The sequence below is a fragment of the Pipra filicauda genome, unplaced genomic scaffold (genome assembly GCF_003945595.2).
Source record: "Pipra filicauda isolate LSUMZ 115617 unplaced genomic scaffold, ASM394559v2 scaffold3_size10097308_pilon, whole genome shotgun sequence".
Taxonomy (NCBI): Eukaryota; Metazoa; Chordata; class Aves; order Passeriformes; family Pipridae; genus Pipra; species Pipra filicauda.
Window position 1 is genome coordinate 6,166,696 of NW_024104532.1, and position 14,849 is coordinate 6,181,544.

The window sequence follows — 14,849 nt, forward strand, 5'->3', positions numbered from 1 at the left end:
CTGTTTTGATTACTGACCAGGCGTCGGATATCCCTTTCACTCTCCCATTTGATCTTGGAAATGGCTTCCTGGTGGGACTGGTGCTCGCTCCGAAGATCCCCCGCCTTGATCTTATCGGCCTGGATCATGTTGTTAAGGGCCTCATCTACCTGCTTTTTGGCAGACTTCAGTTCAGTAATTTCCTGCAGAAGCTTAAGGCGCTCAGAGTCGAACTGTTTCCTGGCCTCCTCGCGAGCCTCGATGGTCAGCGCTGTCCGTACTTTGTCGCTGCTCCCGTCCCGCAGCGCGCACAGCGCAGACTTGAGCCGCTGGATCTCGCTGTCCCGCACTTTCACCATCCGCGTCATCTCCTGCTCGTGCTGCTTGATGAGGTTCTCCCTCACAGCCTGCAGCTCCTTCATTTTCTCCTCATGGAGCTTGGCTTTCAGCTCCGTGATCTGCACGGTCTGCTTGCGCTGCTCCACCTCGCGGATACGCTTCGTTTCTTGGGTCTTCTCTCTTTCGAGTTTAGCAACCTGCATTGAGATACAATGAAAGTCACCTGCTGCCAACCTAACGTTGTCAAAACAAGCCCACCCAGACGCATCCATGCCAACACCCTGCTGCAGACCCCAGATAATCCTCCACCCTCCTGCAAAAAAATATGGGCCAGCTCCTGAGGCACTCACGTAAGTTACACTGCCTTTACTCAAACAAAACAACCCTGTCTTCTCCAGGTGTCCTGCCTCCCACAGTGACACTACACGTACTTCCAGTATTCCCTTAGGAAATAAGACTCTGTGTATGTGTGTGCATTTGTTTAAAACCCTTTCTAATCCAGCAGTCAACATCAGTCAAATTCACCAGAAAACTGGAGGGCTCAGGAATAGCAAGGTTCCTACAACCCTCACGAATGTACTGCTCCATTTGAGGGCCAGAGGCTTCTTAAACTTGTAGCTCAGTAAAAAGGAGTCTTTTCCAAGGGAGCCACAGGACATCCACAGCAAATGCTGCAAGCTGGGAAAGAATCAGACCACTGTTCTAGGAAAGAGCTGCGTGGCATCTGTTGAATTCTGTGGTACCACTTTTTCCATATGTTTCTCTTCCTCAGCACAGACATTGCTATTTAAAACCAAATCCTCACTCACCTTAGATTTCTCCTGATGCAGCTCAATTTGAATGTCTGTTAGCTTGGTCCTGAGTTCCTCATTGGCAGCCTGTAGGGCAACAATCAGTGCCTCAGGCTTTTCGCCCTTGCTACGTCCTTTTTTTGACATGGTTTCTTATCTGCGAGAGTCCACGTGTTTATTTCAAATACAGACTGCCATCTTTTTCTGGTCCTTTCAGTGCCAGTTAGTTCAGCAACCACTGCGTGACATTCCTTAAGGTCCTGGACTCAGCTGCTTTGGAAGCCCTGCAAAAAGTAAGACATACAATTTTTTGTCAGTGGACACTGCAGCAGGGCAGCTCACATGGTTACAGATCACAATAGAAAGCTCCCATCTCCAAACACTGCAATCTTTGTCTGAAAACCTGCAAGGGACACCCCAGCACAATCATGCTTCTGTCCACCAGCCTGGCCCACTCGTGGGGATTGCATGTATGTCCTTTTTCAGTTCTCAGAAAAGGGCACCGTGCACTGAAGACAGGAGTTCTTTTACTGTAAGGATTAGTGCTGTTGAAGGCACAGGACTAGAATGGACAGGTTATCTAATCCAATCCTTGCAGTCTGAGGTAACCACAAAGCAGACACCTCACTCTCAAGGATCTAACAACCATATCATTCTCTTCCCCTTCCCAACCCTTGATCCCCTGAAAGATCTTGTGCCAAACTCAAAGACTTTTCACAGCACTCCTACCATCTGCCACAGGAGGAAAGGGCAAGTGCTGGTCCTCATCAGCATTCTGGGTCTCTGTAGAAGCAGAGAACTAATGATGTACAAAAGCCTGTTCAGATTGAAAATTGATCCCTTCACCATTTCCAAGGGATTTTAAAAAAAATTCAACCAATGGTTTCTGTCAACTGCATTTTATTGGGAAAATTCTGTCCTAAGCCAAGATGATGCAATAAGCTTAAATCCAAGCACATCAGCATGATATACAGATCAGGAAGCCAAGGGGGTTTTCCATATCACTGAGAACACGAGTGCCCCTTTGTCTCATATACCTGTTGTTCAGGGTTTTTCGGTGGGGGGGGAGGTGGGGGTGGTTTTTTTGCCATGGTGCCATGTTCACGTTCACATGGTCATTCTGACTTTCCTACCACATCCATGAAACATGCAGAAATGACACATCCATACTGATCCTGCTATCCTGAAAACAGTCCTCCATCACCCAGGGCTTCCTATGCTGCTCCCAGTTACACCACCTCTGAAATCTTGGCATTGCTTTGTATACAGCTAAACATTGGTCTTTTATGAACTGTTTTCATTCCAGAATGAGCCACCTTGGATGCTTAGTCCTGAAAGAATAAAGAGATAAATAGAGAGGTGCCCACCCTACAGATGGAATGCTGGGGTGCCTCTGGACAGCACAGAGTGAATGGCAGCAAAAAAGCCCACGTCAAATGGCAGCACACTTGAGCTGGAGAAAGAACATATTAAAGGAAAAATCCATAATGAGGGTCAAAAAACATATTCTCAGTCTTCTACTAAAGTGTAATTTAATCCTTAACAGCTAATCAAACAGGCATTTTTATTTTTTCCTCTGCAGACTTAAACCAGAGGTTTGGTATTTAGTATGCACAGCCATTCTAGAGGCAGCAGTGATATGCTGAGAGCATAGAAATTTGTGGGACCCCAGGACTGCTGAGCTACTGATCTTGAGCTGAGCAGACAAGGCTTCAAGGAAAGTAGCAAAGGGCAAACAGAGAAAGCAGAATATTTTCTACTCCTGTGAAAGGAAAAATGGGACACAAAGCATGAAATTAGTCTCATTATCCTGTGACAAAACACCAGCAACTCCATGGTTTAGAAACTGAAAGTGGGTTTTTTTTTTTGCTTATGAGCCCCCTTCCTTCCTCACTGCAAGCCTACACAGTTCATTGCTTTCACTACCACTGTCAGGTTTAATATTATCCTGCAGGCTCCTCCAGCAAAAGCCAGCTCTCACAGTCACGCTGCCAACAGTACCAACTCCAGGAGTTCTGCTATTTTGTGTGCAGTTTGCCATTTGATACAATTGATGTTTGGTCAAAACACAAAGATTTGCTCTGAAAAGCAAAGGGCATCACTTAATAACTGAAGCCACCATCCTGATCTTCTGAAATGCGAAATACTAAGAAAACAGGGAGCACCAGAACCATCTGAAAGGGAATGACACGTGTGGATATACACTGTCTACCTGGCCTGCAAAGAATGAATGTGATAAAGCTGGGCATAATGTCACCAGAAGTGCAGTGCTGTGTGCAGCTTTCCTGGTGAATGAAAACAAAATCTCTATGGCATAAGGACAAAGCAGATGTCAAGGATGGCAGAATGACTGATGAATGTACAACTGCTCTTCAGCAGTCAGTGTAAACAGTGCATCCCTAAGAGGCCACAACCTTATTCCTGTTGAAATCACTGCAGACTGCCCTCTGCCTTTTCTGAACTGTGTCTGAGAGACGAAGAAAATCTTTCAATTAAGCCCAAATTAAACAGAGCTTGGAAACAGGAATAAGCCCGAGAGCAGTACCGTCCTCCTCAAATCTCTGATAGCTCCTTAAAATGAAACTAGATGCAGGTAACCCTCTGACTCTTGATGCAACAGCAAGGAGGACCTAAACACCTCTGAAGCTGCTGCACACCTTGGAGGATACTGGATGGCAAGTCCTTCAGTTACAACACATCCACCACCCCACATCATGTAACAGATGAGAGTCTGAGCTGGGTTTAGCAGGGCTGAACAAAGCACTTCAGGTACTAATGGCAATTAATTTCAAGAAGTCCCAGCTCATGGGACTGGCTGCAGGTCTGTTCAGGAATTATCTAGTAATGGAATGACTCCACAGGAAGTATAACAGCCACAGGCCACATTGTCACTTCCCCGCCTTAGCTTCCACTGAAAGGAAAACTGCATGGTTTGGAAGAGCCTATTCCTACTGTATCTCTTAATCTGGACATCAGGCTAGAGAACCAGACTTCACAGCAAGCTATGGGGCACTGCATCTTCTGAGATGCACATTGAGTTAAAATCTAGTTAATTCACTGGAGAATTTGCCACACTTTTCATGAGAAATAACAGCACATTGCTATAGGCTGTGGAGTATTTATCAGTAAGAGCTCATAGCTACACTGGAACTTAAACTGCTACAGCACTACAAAAAGGCACATTTGAGTCTCAAGGTTTGTTTGTTAGTTGTTTTGGGGGTTGACTTCTGTTGGGGCTTGTTTTAGGATCAATTCAAGCTTAGCTGCATGATATAAGCAGGTGGAAGTTTATTTGTATTCACGCTCCCAGAGGTCTCAAACAAATATTAGCCTCTCAGCATGACAAACACTGAGTGTGCAGATAACAGTGTGTTGCTTCCCATGGCAGAACAAGCCATAAAAGCATATATGCCTCAAGGAAAACACTCCATAATCTTTAAGGCTGAATGTAAAAAGACAAGTATAACTGGATGAGCAATTACACTCGAAGCTTCTTCCTATACAGTTTCTTTCATCTTTTGTTTTCCTTCCTTCCTACAAATTTCACCCATTGCTATTTCTTTTATTGTGGCTTCCATCCTTTCCTTTTTAAATTCTTTTTCCCGTTATTTGCTGTTTGCTCTAGTTCTTTCTTTTCCATGGCATTGCAGGTTACCTTCTTGTTGATATTTGAGTTTAGTAATACCTTAGGAGAGTACAGAGGAAAACAACACCTGCACGTGCTCCTCGATAACAGCATTATCCTTTATCTGAAGTGGCAAAGGAATCTGTTCTGAATGCTGCTCCCAATTATAATCTATGTATAACACAGCTAACCTCTACCTACCTAATCCATTTCTCTCCCTTTCTCCTATAGTCATTTGTTGTTTTGTTTTCTCCAAACCAATAAACACATTTATTTACCAAAACAGGCTTTGCATAATACAGAAAAATACCTTTCTCTGTCTTTACAAGAGACACCTCGGGATGGAAACACCTGGGAAAGAAGAAATGAGCACTTCACCACCACAGCCTCTACCCTCTTGAATCAGAGTATTCTGGGCCATGAGGTAGGTGGAGATGCCAAAGCATTACAAAGCCCTGTGCCTCTGCTTCAGGGACTGGGGATCACTCAATTATTTTCATCAGTAGCTCTCACGCTTTTATTCTCTGCGAAATTGTTGCTGCATGATACTGTCCAGAGCAGGAAAATGGTCACAGATGTCTAGCTCCTTGAGTATGAAGTGTGCAGGTCTCTGCAGGGAGACACAAAGCCTCCACTGGTTACACCCAGATCTCAGAAGCAAAGAATATGAAGAACAGTCCAACCCCTCCCCATCAGTCATGTCTCTATTGATTACAACCCTGAAACACAATTTCAGGCTGAAGGTGAAAAAGCAGTGGAATGAAGTTTGCTTTGAACACTCTTTTTTCTCTCTCTCTCAGCATGCGTCCTGCTGATGAGGCCCTGGGAATGACTGCTCCATTTCAAAGTTCTTTTTAAGCCAGGCATGCCTTTCAGGGTTAAGCAATTAAGCAATTGCTTAAGACAAGACACAGATGTGCCCTGCCACCATAGGGAAGGTCAATCTGAACTCTTGGCACATGAAGAGGTGGCTCTGGGATGGCTGCTGAGAGCTGAACTCTGCTGGCTTTGGCCAAGAGAACCCAAATCCTCCTCAGTCAGGCCCCCACAGTCACAGCCACAGTCAGACCTCGGACTTGCCTCTGCTACTGCAAGTCTGAGCAGGACCTGAATATGCTGCAGGCTGCTTCCTCCAAGCTCACACTAAAATGTCAGCATGACCTTAGGCTGAACAGCCTTCAGCCTCTGAGGTGCTGAAGCCAACCAAGATGGATTAGTAGGGGCAGGAATCAGCTGATAACAGTTTCTCAAGAGGGCTTGTCCCCTGAAGCTGCTGTTGCAGTGAGTTCAAACATATGCTTGCCTGTTCACATCAGGACAAGGTCAGTCATAGCCCCTTATCTGAAAGGATTCACGATGAAACAATCCCACAAAAGATATCTGAAAGTTTGGGGAGGGTTGGAGTTTAGCCTTCCCCTCTAAATCTGTAAAAATCACTACTATACTGAATATTAATCTGTCATGTTGGGGTCAGGCTATTTCAAAGCAATCTGTTTTTAGGGAAGGACTTTGTCATGAGAGTTGAAGGCTCAAAATTGGCTCCTTTCTCTGTTTTGGTCTGCCAGGAACAAGACAAGTTGCAGAAAATGCCTTCCCAGTTTCACTGGAATTAACAGCACAAGAGAAACAACACTGCCTTTGCAGGGAAAGTTCAGCCAAGTATGAAGGGGTGTGAGCATGTACCAATTAAACAGCCATGGGCATATATGCCCCAGTTCGCACAAGTGACAGGCGACCCCGTATTTACAGAAATTGCCTGGTGCCTTGTCAGGAAAAAAGCTGAGGCCGTTGTCTCTTACAGCTCTCTGTTGGAGTTTCCCCATTTTTAGTAAGACTCTTATTTGTTTTATCTTGTTTTACTGTAATAAAGTGCATTAGAGGAATCTAGCCAACCAGTTTTGTCTTCTGAACCACTGGTTTGCTTTTTCCACAAACTGTGTACAAGATCCACTTGAAATTGTGCAAGCAAAATGAACTTCATGTGGAACTTCACAGTGGACTATACATGGTGGACAGAACTTGATTGTGGGTGCAAAGAGGGTCAAGGCCACACACCAGAAAATAATATGCATAATGCAAATTTTGCTCTTGCCCCAGCAAACACACTATGTTATACACTTTTATCAGACCTATATTCAAGGACATAATATATATAACATATATATTATATAATATATATAATATATATATTATATATATTATGTCCTTGAATATAGGTCTGAGATAGATAGATAGATAGATAGATAGATATAATGACATAACTGCAGACTACGCCTTTCCAACCTGGTAGTTACTAGGTAGGTTGTCTATGAATTCCAAAACATAGCTAACAGTGCAAACACACATCAGCTCAAAGAAGCCTTTAAAACAGTAGTCCTGAGCTCTTTCTCACCCCTGGGAAATAATCCTGGGCACACTATCCTCTGAGAGACTAGGACATGCTTTACTCTCCATCTTGACCTCATGTTTAAATTGTCATGTCCACAAGCAGCACAAGGTTTCACTGGCAACTTCTAACTGCAAAGAACTGGACCAGCCTCACAAAGTCATTAAAAAACCATAAATTATGTTGCATTCCCATCACTCTTGCCTACAGCTATTCAGAAAAAGTAGAGAAACAATCTGTAAAACATGATCTCGGAGAAGACAAAAATCAGAACGGAAGAATATAACCAATCCCATTGTTAATCTATCAGCACAAAGCTAACTTTCCACTTGTACAGAAAACAACAAAAGAAATGAGAATAAAACAAGTACTTCTGGGACTTACAGATTCTTTCTCATCTGTCAAAAAGACTTGCTGCTGTATTTTGGGAATTCCTTGGCATTCCAAGAAAAGCTTTTATTCTTATGTGGAATCGGTTTCAAGTAAAAAGTGAAGAGACAGCAGGTCGAGCAACCCCCTCTGCCCCAGACACTTTACAGCCCGATGTGCTCCTCCTCCTCCTCAGTGCCCAGAGGGAGCTGGTCTAGGATGGGGGACAGGAGAGGATGGGGGTGACAGGCAGATCATTAACTGCTCATCATGTACACCAAGGCATCCAGCCGTGAGGACACTCACACTCGGAATGTGGCAGTCGTCCCACATGGCTAAGGGAAAGAACCTGTCCACATCCCCGCACAGACATACCTCTGCTCCTCTAGGCACCTTTGTTTTGTGTCCTTCTCTCAGCCATCCACCTCACTGTCTTCTCTAATCGACTCTCCAGAACACTGGGCATGGGGAGCCATGCGGCACCCAATGGCCTCGGTGGTTCCTTGTGCCCCAGGAGCCTGGTTTTGAGCCCCCGGAGCCCGGCTTGGAGCCCCCGGAGCCCGGCTTGGAGCCCCCGGAGCCCGGCTTTGTGCCATGCACGAGGCAGCCCAGCCATGACCACTCCACTGGCTCGAACAGCACAGGGCTGCCAGCGCAGCCACAAGTGACTACAGCCACACTTCAGCCACAGGAGTCAGGTTAAATTACATATCTCCAGGCATCTTTCCTGTATCAGAAATAAGTGTTCCCGAAATGACAGGTGATTTTGCCCGAAAGGTTTTGCCGCCTCTCCAGGTGAGCTCACCAGCAGACGCGGGTCCTGCCGCACCGCAGTGACCCCCCCGCAGCACCGAGGGTTTGCAGCTGTGTGGGCATTTTCTAGGTCATCCCCACACAGCACAGCCAGAGCACAGACACAGCCTCGGCGTGCCCAGAAAAACGCAGCAAATCGGAATTGATCTGGACCACAGGGGAAGGGGAGCAGCTGGAGAGGGATGCACGAGGGCCGTGCTCCTCTGGCCGCCGCAGCACCAAGACCACACTGTCACTGCGGTCCCTCTGAAGTCTCTGGTTAGATGGAGGCCTGTGGCAGTGGAGCTCCCCTGAAACCCAGATGCAATTCTGACCCCAAGGTCAAAGAGCACAGGTTTTTATGCCTGTACTTAGCAAGCAAGCCTGAACGGTAATTTTTCAGAAAAGCAGAAACATGGCAGTTTCCATAGAATTTAGAGTCATTCAGCGTCCCTTTAAAACATATTCTAAAGCATAGCTCCTCCTTACAGCAAAGCAAAGTGTCTCATGAGCTAAATTTTGCCTCCATACACAAAAACTCCAAGTCTTAACACAGGAATAACCTTGACTATGAAAGAACAAAAAGCACACGTTGTACCTCCTGAGGAACAATGAAACCTACATTCATTCAAAGTAGTAAAGATCACAGCACAGGCATCTAGCAAAGGCAAAACTAAAACCAAACAAATGCTCATAACAGCCTTTTGCAAGGGCAGAGAAAACAGCTCATCCCAGTAACTTCCATCATCTGGCCTTCAGACACCCCATAGAAATGGATCCAAAAATAGACTAAGAATGCTCCCTCCTGCATATTTTGTGCCCAAATATTTCAGGGGAATTTTGGCATGTAACGCTTTTAGGTTTTGTAGAAAATGCAGCTGCAATATTTTCCTGTAAAAAATAAAATCTTGAAAAAACTTTTTATCTGCTTAGTGTAGTACCTTACAACCTACCACAGGGTGAAAAATGAGTGCCTATGCCTTTTGGAGGATTAGGATCCTAGTTTACAAATGAGGCAAGAAATGCCAATATCACACTACAATCTAACCATTGGGGTTTTAACATCTGTTTATTAACTGTATAAAATAAAATCCTGGACATAAGACAAACATCATCATTATCCCTGTATTCGTTTCCATTTGATAGCATTATTATTCCCATTTGTGGCTGCTAGATAAGAGAATGTTTGGAGATCTGGTTTATCAGTTTGGAGATGGGTAAACTGCTGAAAAATGAAGACTGCAAAGAAGGGGATAGTGCATAATGCAGTGCCAGTGATGAAGCTTTGCAGGAACCATGATCAGAGCTCCAATGCCAGATTCCAGGCAAGCTTTCCTGCATTATTCTCAGGCTGCACACTAACTTTCATTTTTTATTTAAGTACAAAACATGAACAGAATCATAATGATAATCTCCTGTGTTCAAACAGAAGAGACCTCTAAATATTTAAGTCTGTTTAACTCAACAAAAACTTCCATGCATCAGTAGAAGGAAGGGCAAGAAAAGAACTTAATTCCCCTGTGTTTTAACCAAAGAGGGAATTTTGAGGCTGTTCAGGTAAGTCTGACCATCATCTGAAGGTATTTCCTATGGCACTTTACTCATCCCTGTTCTTCTCTAGAGTGCTACAGTGACAGCATCAGGACATTACGAGAGCAGCTTAACACTAAAGCTACTAGAGAAAGATCACTTGCAAGCTGTAGACCACTTTCCCTGGCATGCTCCAGCTGTGGAGTGCTGTTTGTACAACCAAGAGCATCCACAAACCTTGTCTAGCCAGAAAGTCACATGGGATTTGCCATCAGTATCACAAAGCAAAGCGGGAGAAGCACAGTAACAAATCTCCTGTTCTGTCTGGTGATACAGTCAGTATGGAGGCTGAGATGGCCTATGGAATTCAAACCTGCACTTCAGAGCAAAAGGTCCTGTTGCAGCAATAATAGCTCAGTTCAAAGCCAGAGGAGCAATCTCACACAACAACAAATCCTCAGAATTAACCTCAGTGAGTTACTGCATACCACTAGGGTAAGACAGAGGAAAAATTTTAAATGTAGTCTCTGCCCCAACAATCTTATAACTTGTTCAAAACCCCAATTCAGTTACTGTGAACCAAGTACTTTCCAAAACACAGAAAAACCTATCCCTTTTCTAACACCAGGTGCTGTGCCCATTCTGACTGCACAGCATGAATCTGTACCACAGTCACCACAGTCCCTTACTCTGTTATTAATGCATCTCCCAGCAGGCCTCATTACAGAAGAATATGCATATAGCTGTACATTTATAGCAAGTAGAATGACTCTGCTAATTATGCAACAGCTGCCTAATATGAGGACCACCAAATGCAAGAGGCATCTGAAACACTTGTGTGAAATAATTTTACAGAGATCCAGTGAAAAACTGATTCCATCCCTGAAAAACTGATTCCATCCCTGTAACAAGAAGTTCCAATTGAACAGTTATCCACTTGTCTAGCAAACTGCAGTTAAAAAAAAAAATCTTACTTGAAATATATAACAGTGCCTGCAGTAGAAAACTGCTTTACCAGTACATCTGTACAATGCTAAAGTAAAAGGAAACTTTGCCATGGATTGCAACAGAAGCAGGAGACCAACATGCCTCCCATGGTAAGTGAATCCATAAAATGTACTTACAGCTGAGCCTGGGGACTTGGAAAAAAGAAGGAAACAGAACTCTATTAACTCTTAGAATCTTAATCAGCCATACTGCCTTTCATCTTGATGAATGAATAAATTAAAGCACTCACGTTTTTTCTTGCTCTTTGAACAATGCCACACATGTACCAGACTGCTGCAGTGAGGGGCTGAGAATTCATAGCTCTGGTCTGACTAAGAACACTTCAGCAGTGTTAAGCAGCATCCAGACTACTCAGATAACACATCTTAATTTCCTCTCTCAGGAGAGACCCAGAGAAGCACCATTTAGCCCAATTAAAGTTTAAATATGAAACCAGGTTTAAAGTAAAACATAACTGAACAGTCCCCTTTGCTTCATGGGTACTATCTGCTCTGGACGTGTGTTGAAGATGGGCACAAGTACCCAACTTTCATCTCTGACAAGTAACCTCTCCAGGGGATGCTGCTCTTTGTAGGGTCACTCCAGCTCTTTTTACCACAGACTTGAAAGCTAAAAGACACATATTGTAACCATAGATGTGTGTGGCATACTAGATTGGGATTCAAATGAAAATAACTTGGAACACAGTAGACAAAACTCTGTGCAGAACAAGCTGGAGAGAAACACAGAAAATATTCACTGACAGGTGCTGCACAATGAACATAATTGCAGCATAGTTCAAAGTGGTGATTTATCAGACCCAGGCACAGGAGTGGGTCTGATAACACACCCTGGGTTATCGGGAAAAATCAAGAACAGACTCAGTAGTCTCCTCTCAAAATAGAAAGTCCTTTTTCCAGACAGGAAAAACATATCTGAGCTAAGAGATTTATGGAGTACCTTCGGATTCAAAGCAAAGGAAGTGAAACAAATGCTGCCCTCACTAAGCGTAGCCCTTGAGATAAAGGAAAGCAGCCTGAAGAAGCTGCAAACCCCTGTTGGACAGGACTGTGATGGGCAGTATCAGCAAACACACCTTTATAACCACATCATCACCACACACTAACTCTGGAAAGGACTCTGCCTCTAAGTTATTGTCTGGCCAGTCCCTTGCCAGGTTTGGATTTTGTGACCTGACTGAACCTCAGCTGGGGTTCCAAACCTCACCAGCCTTCTGTAAGTGCTCATGTTCCCCTTGTAGCAGCAGTCAGGTGCTCACAGTGAATCTGCTCACAGTTCATACTACTACACTTGATTCTGTGAGACTTACCAGAAAGCAAAAGCATCAATGGACTTAGGACTTCCAGAGCTGGCTCAGACTTCAGGGGCAGACAACACAAAAATGAGCAAACTGTGCAGTTCAGCCCAACTGAGGATCACTTCTCAACAGTATTTAAAAGTTAACAGCTCAGTGAACTGTTGATATAACGTGTTCTACCAACAATGAGAAACAGGGCACATGCCAAGTTTGCTTACTTATTCCCAGGATTTGACAGTCCCCTTTCTCAGAAATCCCTAATACAAGGAAAAACACACTTCAATAAGGATGTTGGTACAAGCACCAGCTCATCTCTAAGTCCATTTCAAGGATCAACTGATCACCTGTAACAAAGCATCTCTGACTGAATCCTCCAAAATCTGCAATCCCAGGAGGAAGTTTCTGGGGATAACATAGCACCTAAAGTACTAGCAAGGGACTATCAGAAATTCTTGAATTGTCTCATTTATGTGATCATCTGTGCTCTACTGAAGAGGAACAGATCACATGGGCAAATAATTTTACTGCCATTGACCAAGCTGCTTATAGATGAAATTGCAATTAAAAGAAAGGGGCTTTCATTTTTCTTGCCCATAGGAAAGGTCTCACTCCCTCTGGGCTCACTCCAAGGGTCACACTTCAATTTCAGTTACATTATAATTTTCTGCTTTCTGAGAGCAAGAGCAGGTAGAAACCACAACTCATACACATGTTCCTCCTGACACCTTGCTCTCAGTGACATTCACTCCACTGTGAAGTGGATTTAGCTGTGTGAACATGTAAAAACTCTGATCTAAACTTGTTTTCTTCTGGGCCCAGAGCCAGCGTTTCAGCTCTTGCCAAGGTAACGATTAACATGCTAATTTGGAACTCCACTGACCCAACCCCCCATCAGAAAAGGGTGCTGTGATTCAGGTTAGGTAACCCTAACATCAGGGGGTTTTCCAAATCAAGACTGCTGATCCAAGCAGCCTGGCTCTAGATCCCAATCCTGACTCTAGAACCAGAACTTCAGAACATGGCAAGCATGATGCAAATACCATGTGAAGCTTTTTCATCCTCAGCAAATCCTTTTCGTGGTTCACAGTTTCTGCCAGCAACCTGCAACAATTTTAAAAGAGGCATTTTCTACTCCCACAAAATAGTGAAACTCCCTTGGAACTAGACGAGCAGTTTCAGTGCTTACCTGCTGGAAATTTCACCCAGTAGCTAGACTGGATTCATGCTTGTTTGCTGATGTGGTCTTAAGCAATATTTTAAGGAACTAATACTTCCACATAAGCCAATTCCCATCACTACACCAACTGTGTTAGCTACAAGGGCAACACCAGCCATACACGATCCCCTATGTCTCCAAAACCTGTCTCATTTGGCTAGTGGGATTTGAATGAATCCTAAATGAAATCTTTGCTTTGGCTTTTGTTTACCAGGTTTCATCTATGCTTTGCATTCTTTCAGAGTAAAATTCAAGCTCTAATTATTGCATCCCACCCTGTGCGTGTTATACCACATAACAAAATACATAATTAATGAAAGCTGTGATTAATAGCATGACTTATATTATTTTACTATTACATCATAATTCAGCATCCTGAGATCAACCCAAAAACTCAGACTTGCTGAAAATATTTCCACCATTTACACAACTTTGTTCTGCATTTCTGTTTGTCAGAAAATTCCAGATGTTACATGGTAGTAGTTTATGTGCATTTTATTCCACCAAAAGGTGACAAACAGCTCTTCAGAACAAATCCCAACCACCCTCTGCTTTTGACTGCACAAAAATCACTGTATTGTAGTTAAATTTTTAATCAATACCATAGTTATTTTCAGGAATATTAAAATACATTCTGGGCTAAACTCACAATATCCCTTGGCTTTGGGGCTCTGCACACAGAATACAGGATGAATCTGGCACTGCGAGGCTGCTCATGCTAAAATTACCTTGGCCCTTGCTCTAAAACATGAACCAAAAACACCCTATCCAAGTTGCTGGCAACTCCATGGAAACAGTCAAAAGGGGACAGAAGCATTATTGTTATCTGCAGCAAAGCTAAGCAGATTTGTTAAACCAATATTCCAGTATTCTGTGGTTAAAATACCATCTGTCTCTTTTCCATACAATTATTTCTCCAGGACTTGCCATAACACAGTGCACACCGAGATCAAGACTACCAGGGAAAAACAAAATCCTGCCCTATCCTGAAAGGAAACAGCCATTTTCCAGAACTGGTACTTTTCAGCATGAGATGCACATGGACACTGACTGGAGACTCTATTTAAGAACAGAAGGACTGCCAGGACAAGGATGAGCTCCACCAACCTGCTCAGCTCACTGCAAGAAAACATTTCAGTGGGTTTGTACTGTGGGCATTATTCAAGGCCCATTCTTAGTTTACTAAAAAGATGGTTTTTGTAAACGTATTTTATGCAAGTAGGGTCACACTCACCCACGAGACAACACGCACTGCCTGGAAGAGAAACTCTGCAGTTCACAAAGCTTATGGTACCAGCCTCTCCTTTATTTGATTTTGACTTTAAAACCCAACAAAACCATCTTTTATTTAACTGAAATGCATATAAACAAGACAACAACAAACAGTGAGGGAAAATTCATGCCCCGTATCCTTCTCCTGCAAACCTCTCCTTTTCTTTCTAAGGCCATAACCAAGATTATCTCTTATCTTACAGATACAAAAGGAAGACATTTTACATTCACCACTAAAGACTGTC

The 14,849-nt window shown here is 43.6% G+C and overlaps 1 protein-coding gene across 1 annotated transcript in view; it reads right to left on the reverse strand.

The window, feature by feature from the left end:
* JAKMIP2 (janus kinase and microtubule interacting protein 2) overlaps positions 1-14,849 on the reverse strand; it is a 47,256-nt gene that overhangs the window by 25,468 nt on the left and 6,939 nt on the right. Inside the window, exons 2-3 of the mRNA XM_027718521.2 lie at positions 1,128-1,393; positions 18-515 (exon numbers count right to left, since the gene is read on the reverse strand). Coding sequence (XP_027574322.1) covers positions 18-515; positions 1,128-1,256 — 627 coding nt within the window. The 5' untranslated portion in view covers positions 1,257-1,393. The remainder of the gene's footprint in view (positions 1-17; positions 516-1,127; positions 1,394-14,849) is intronic.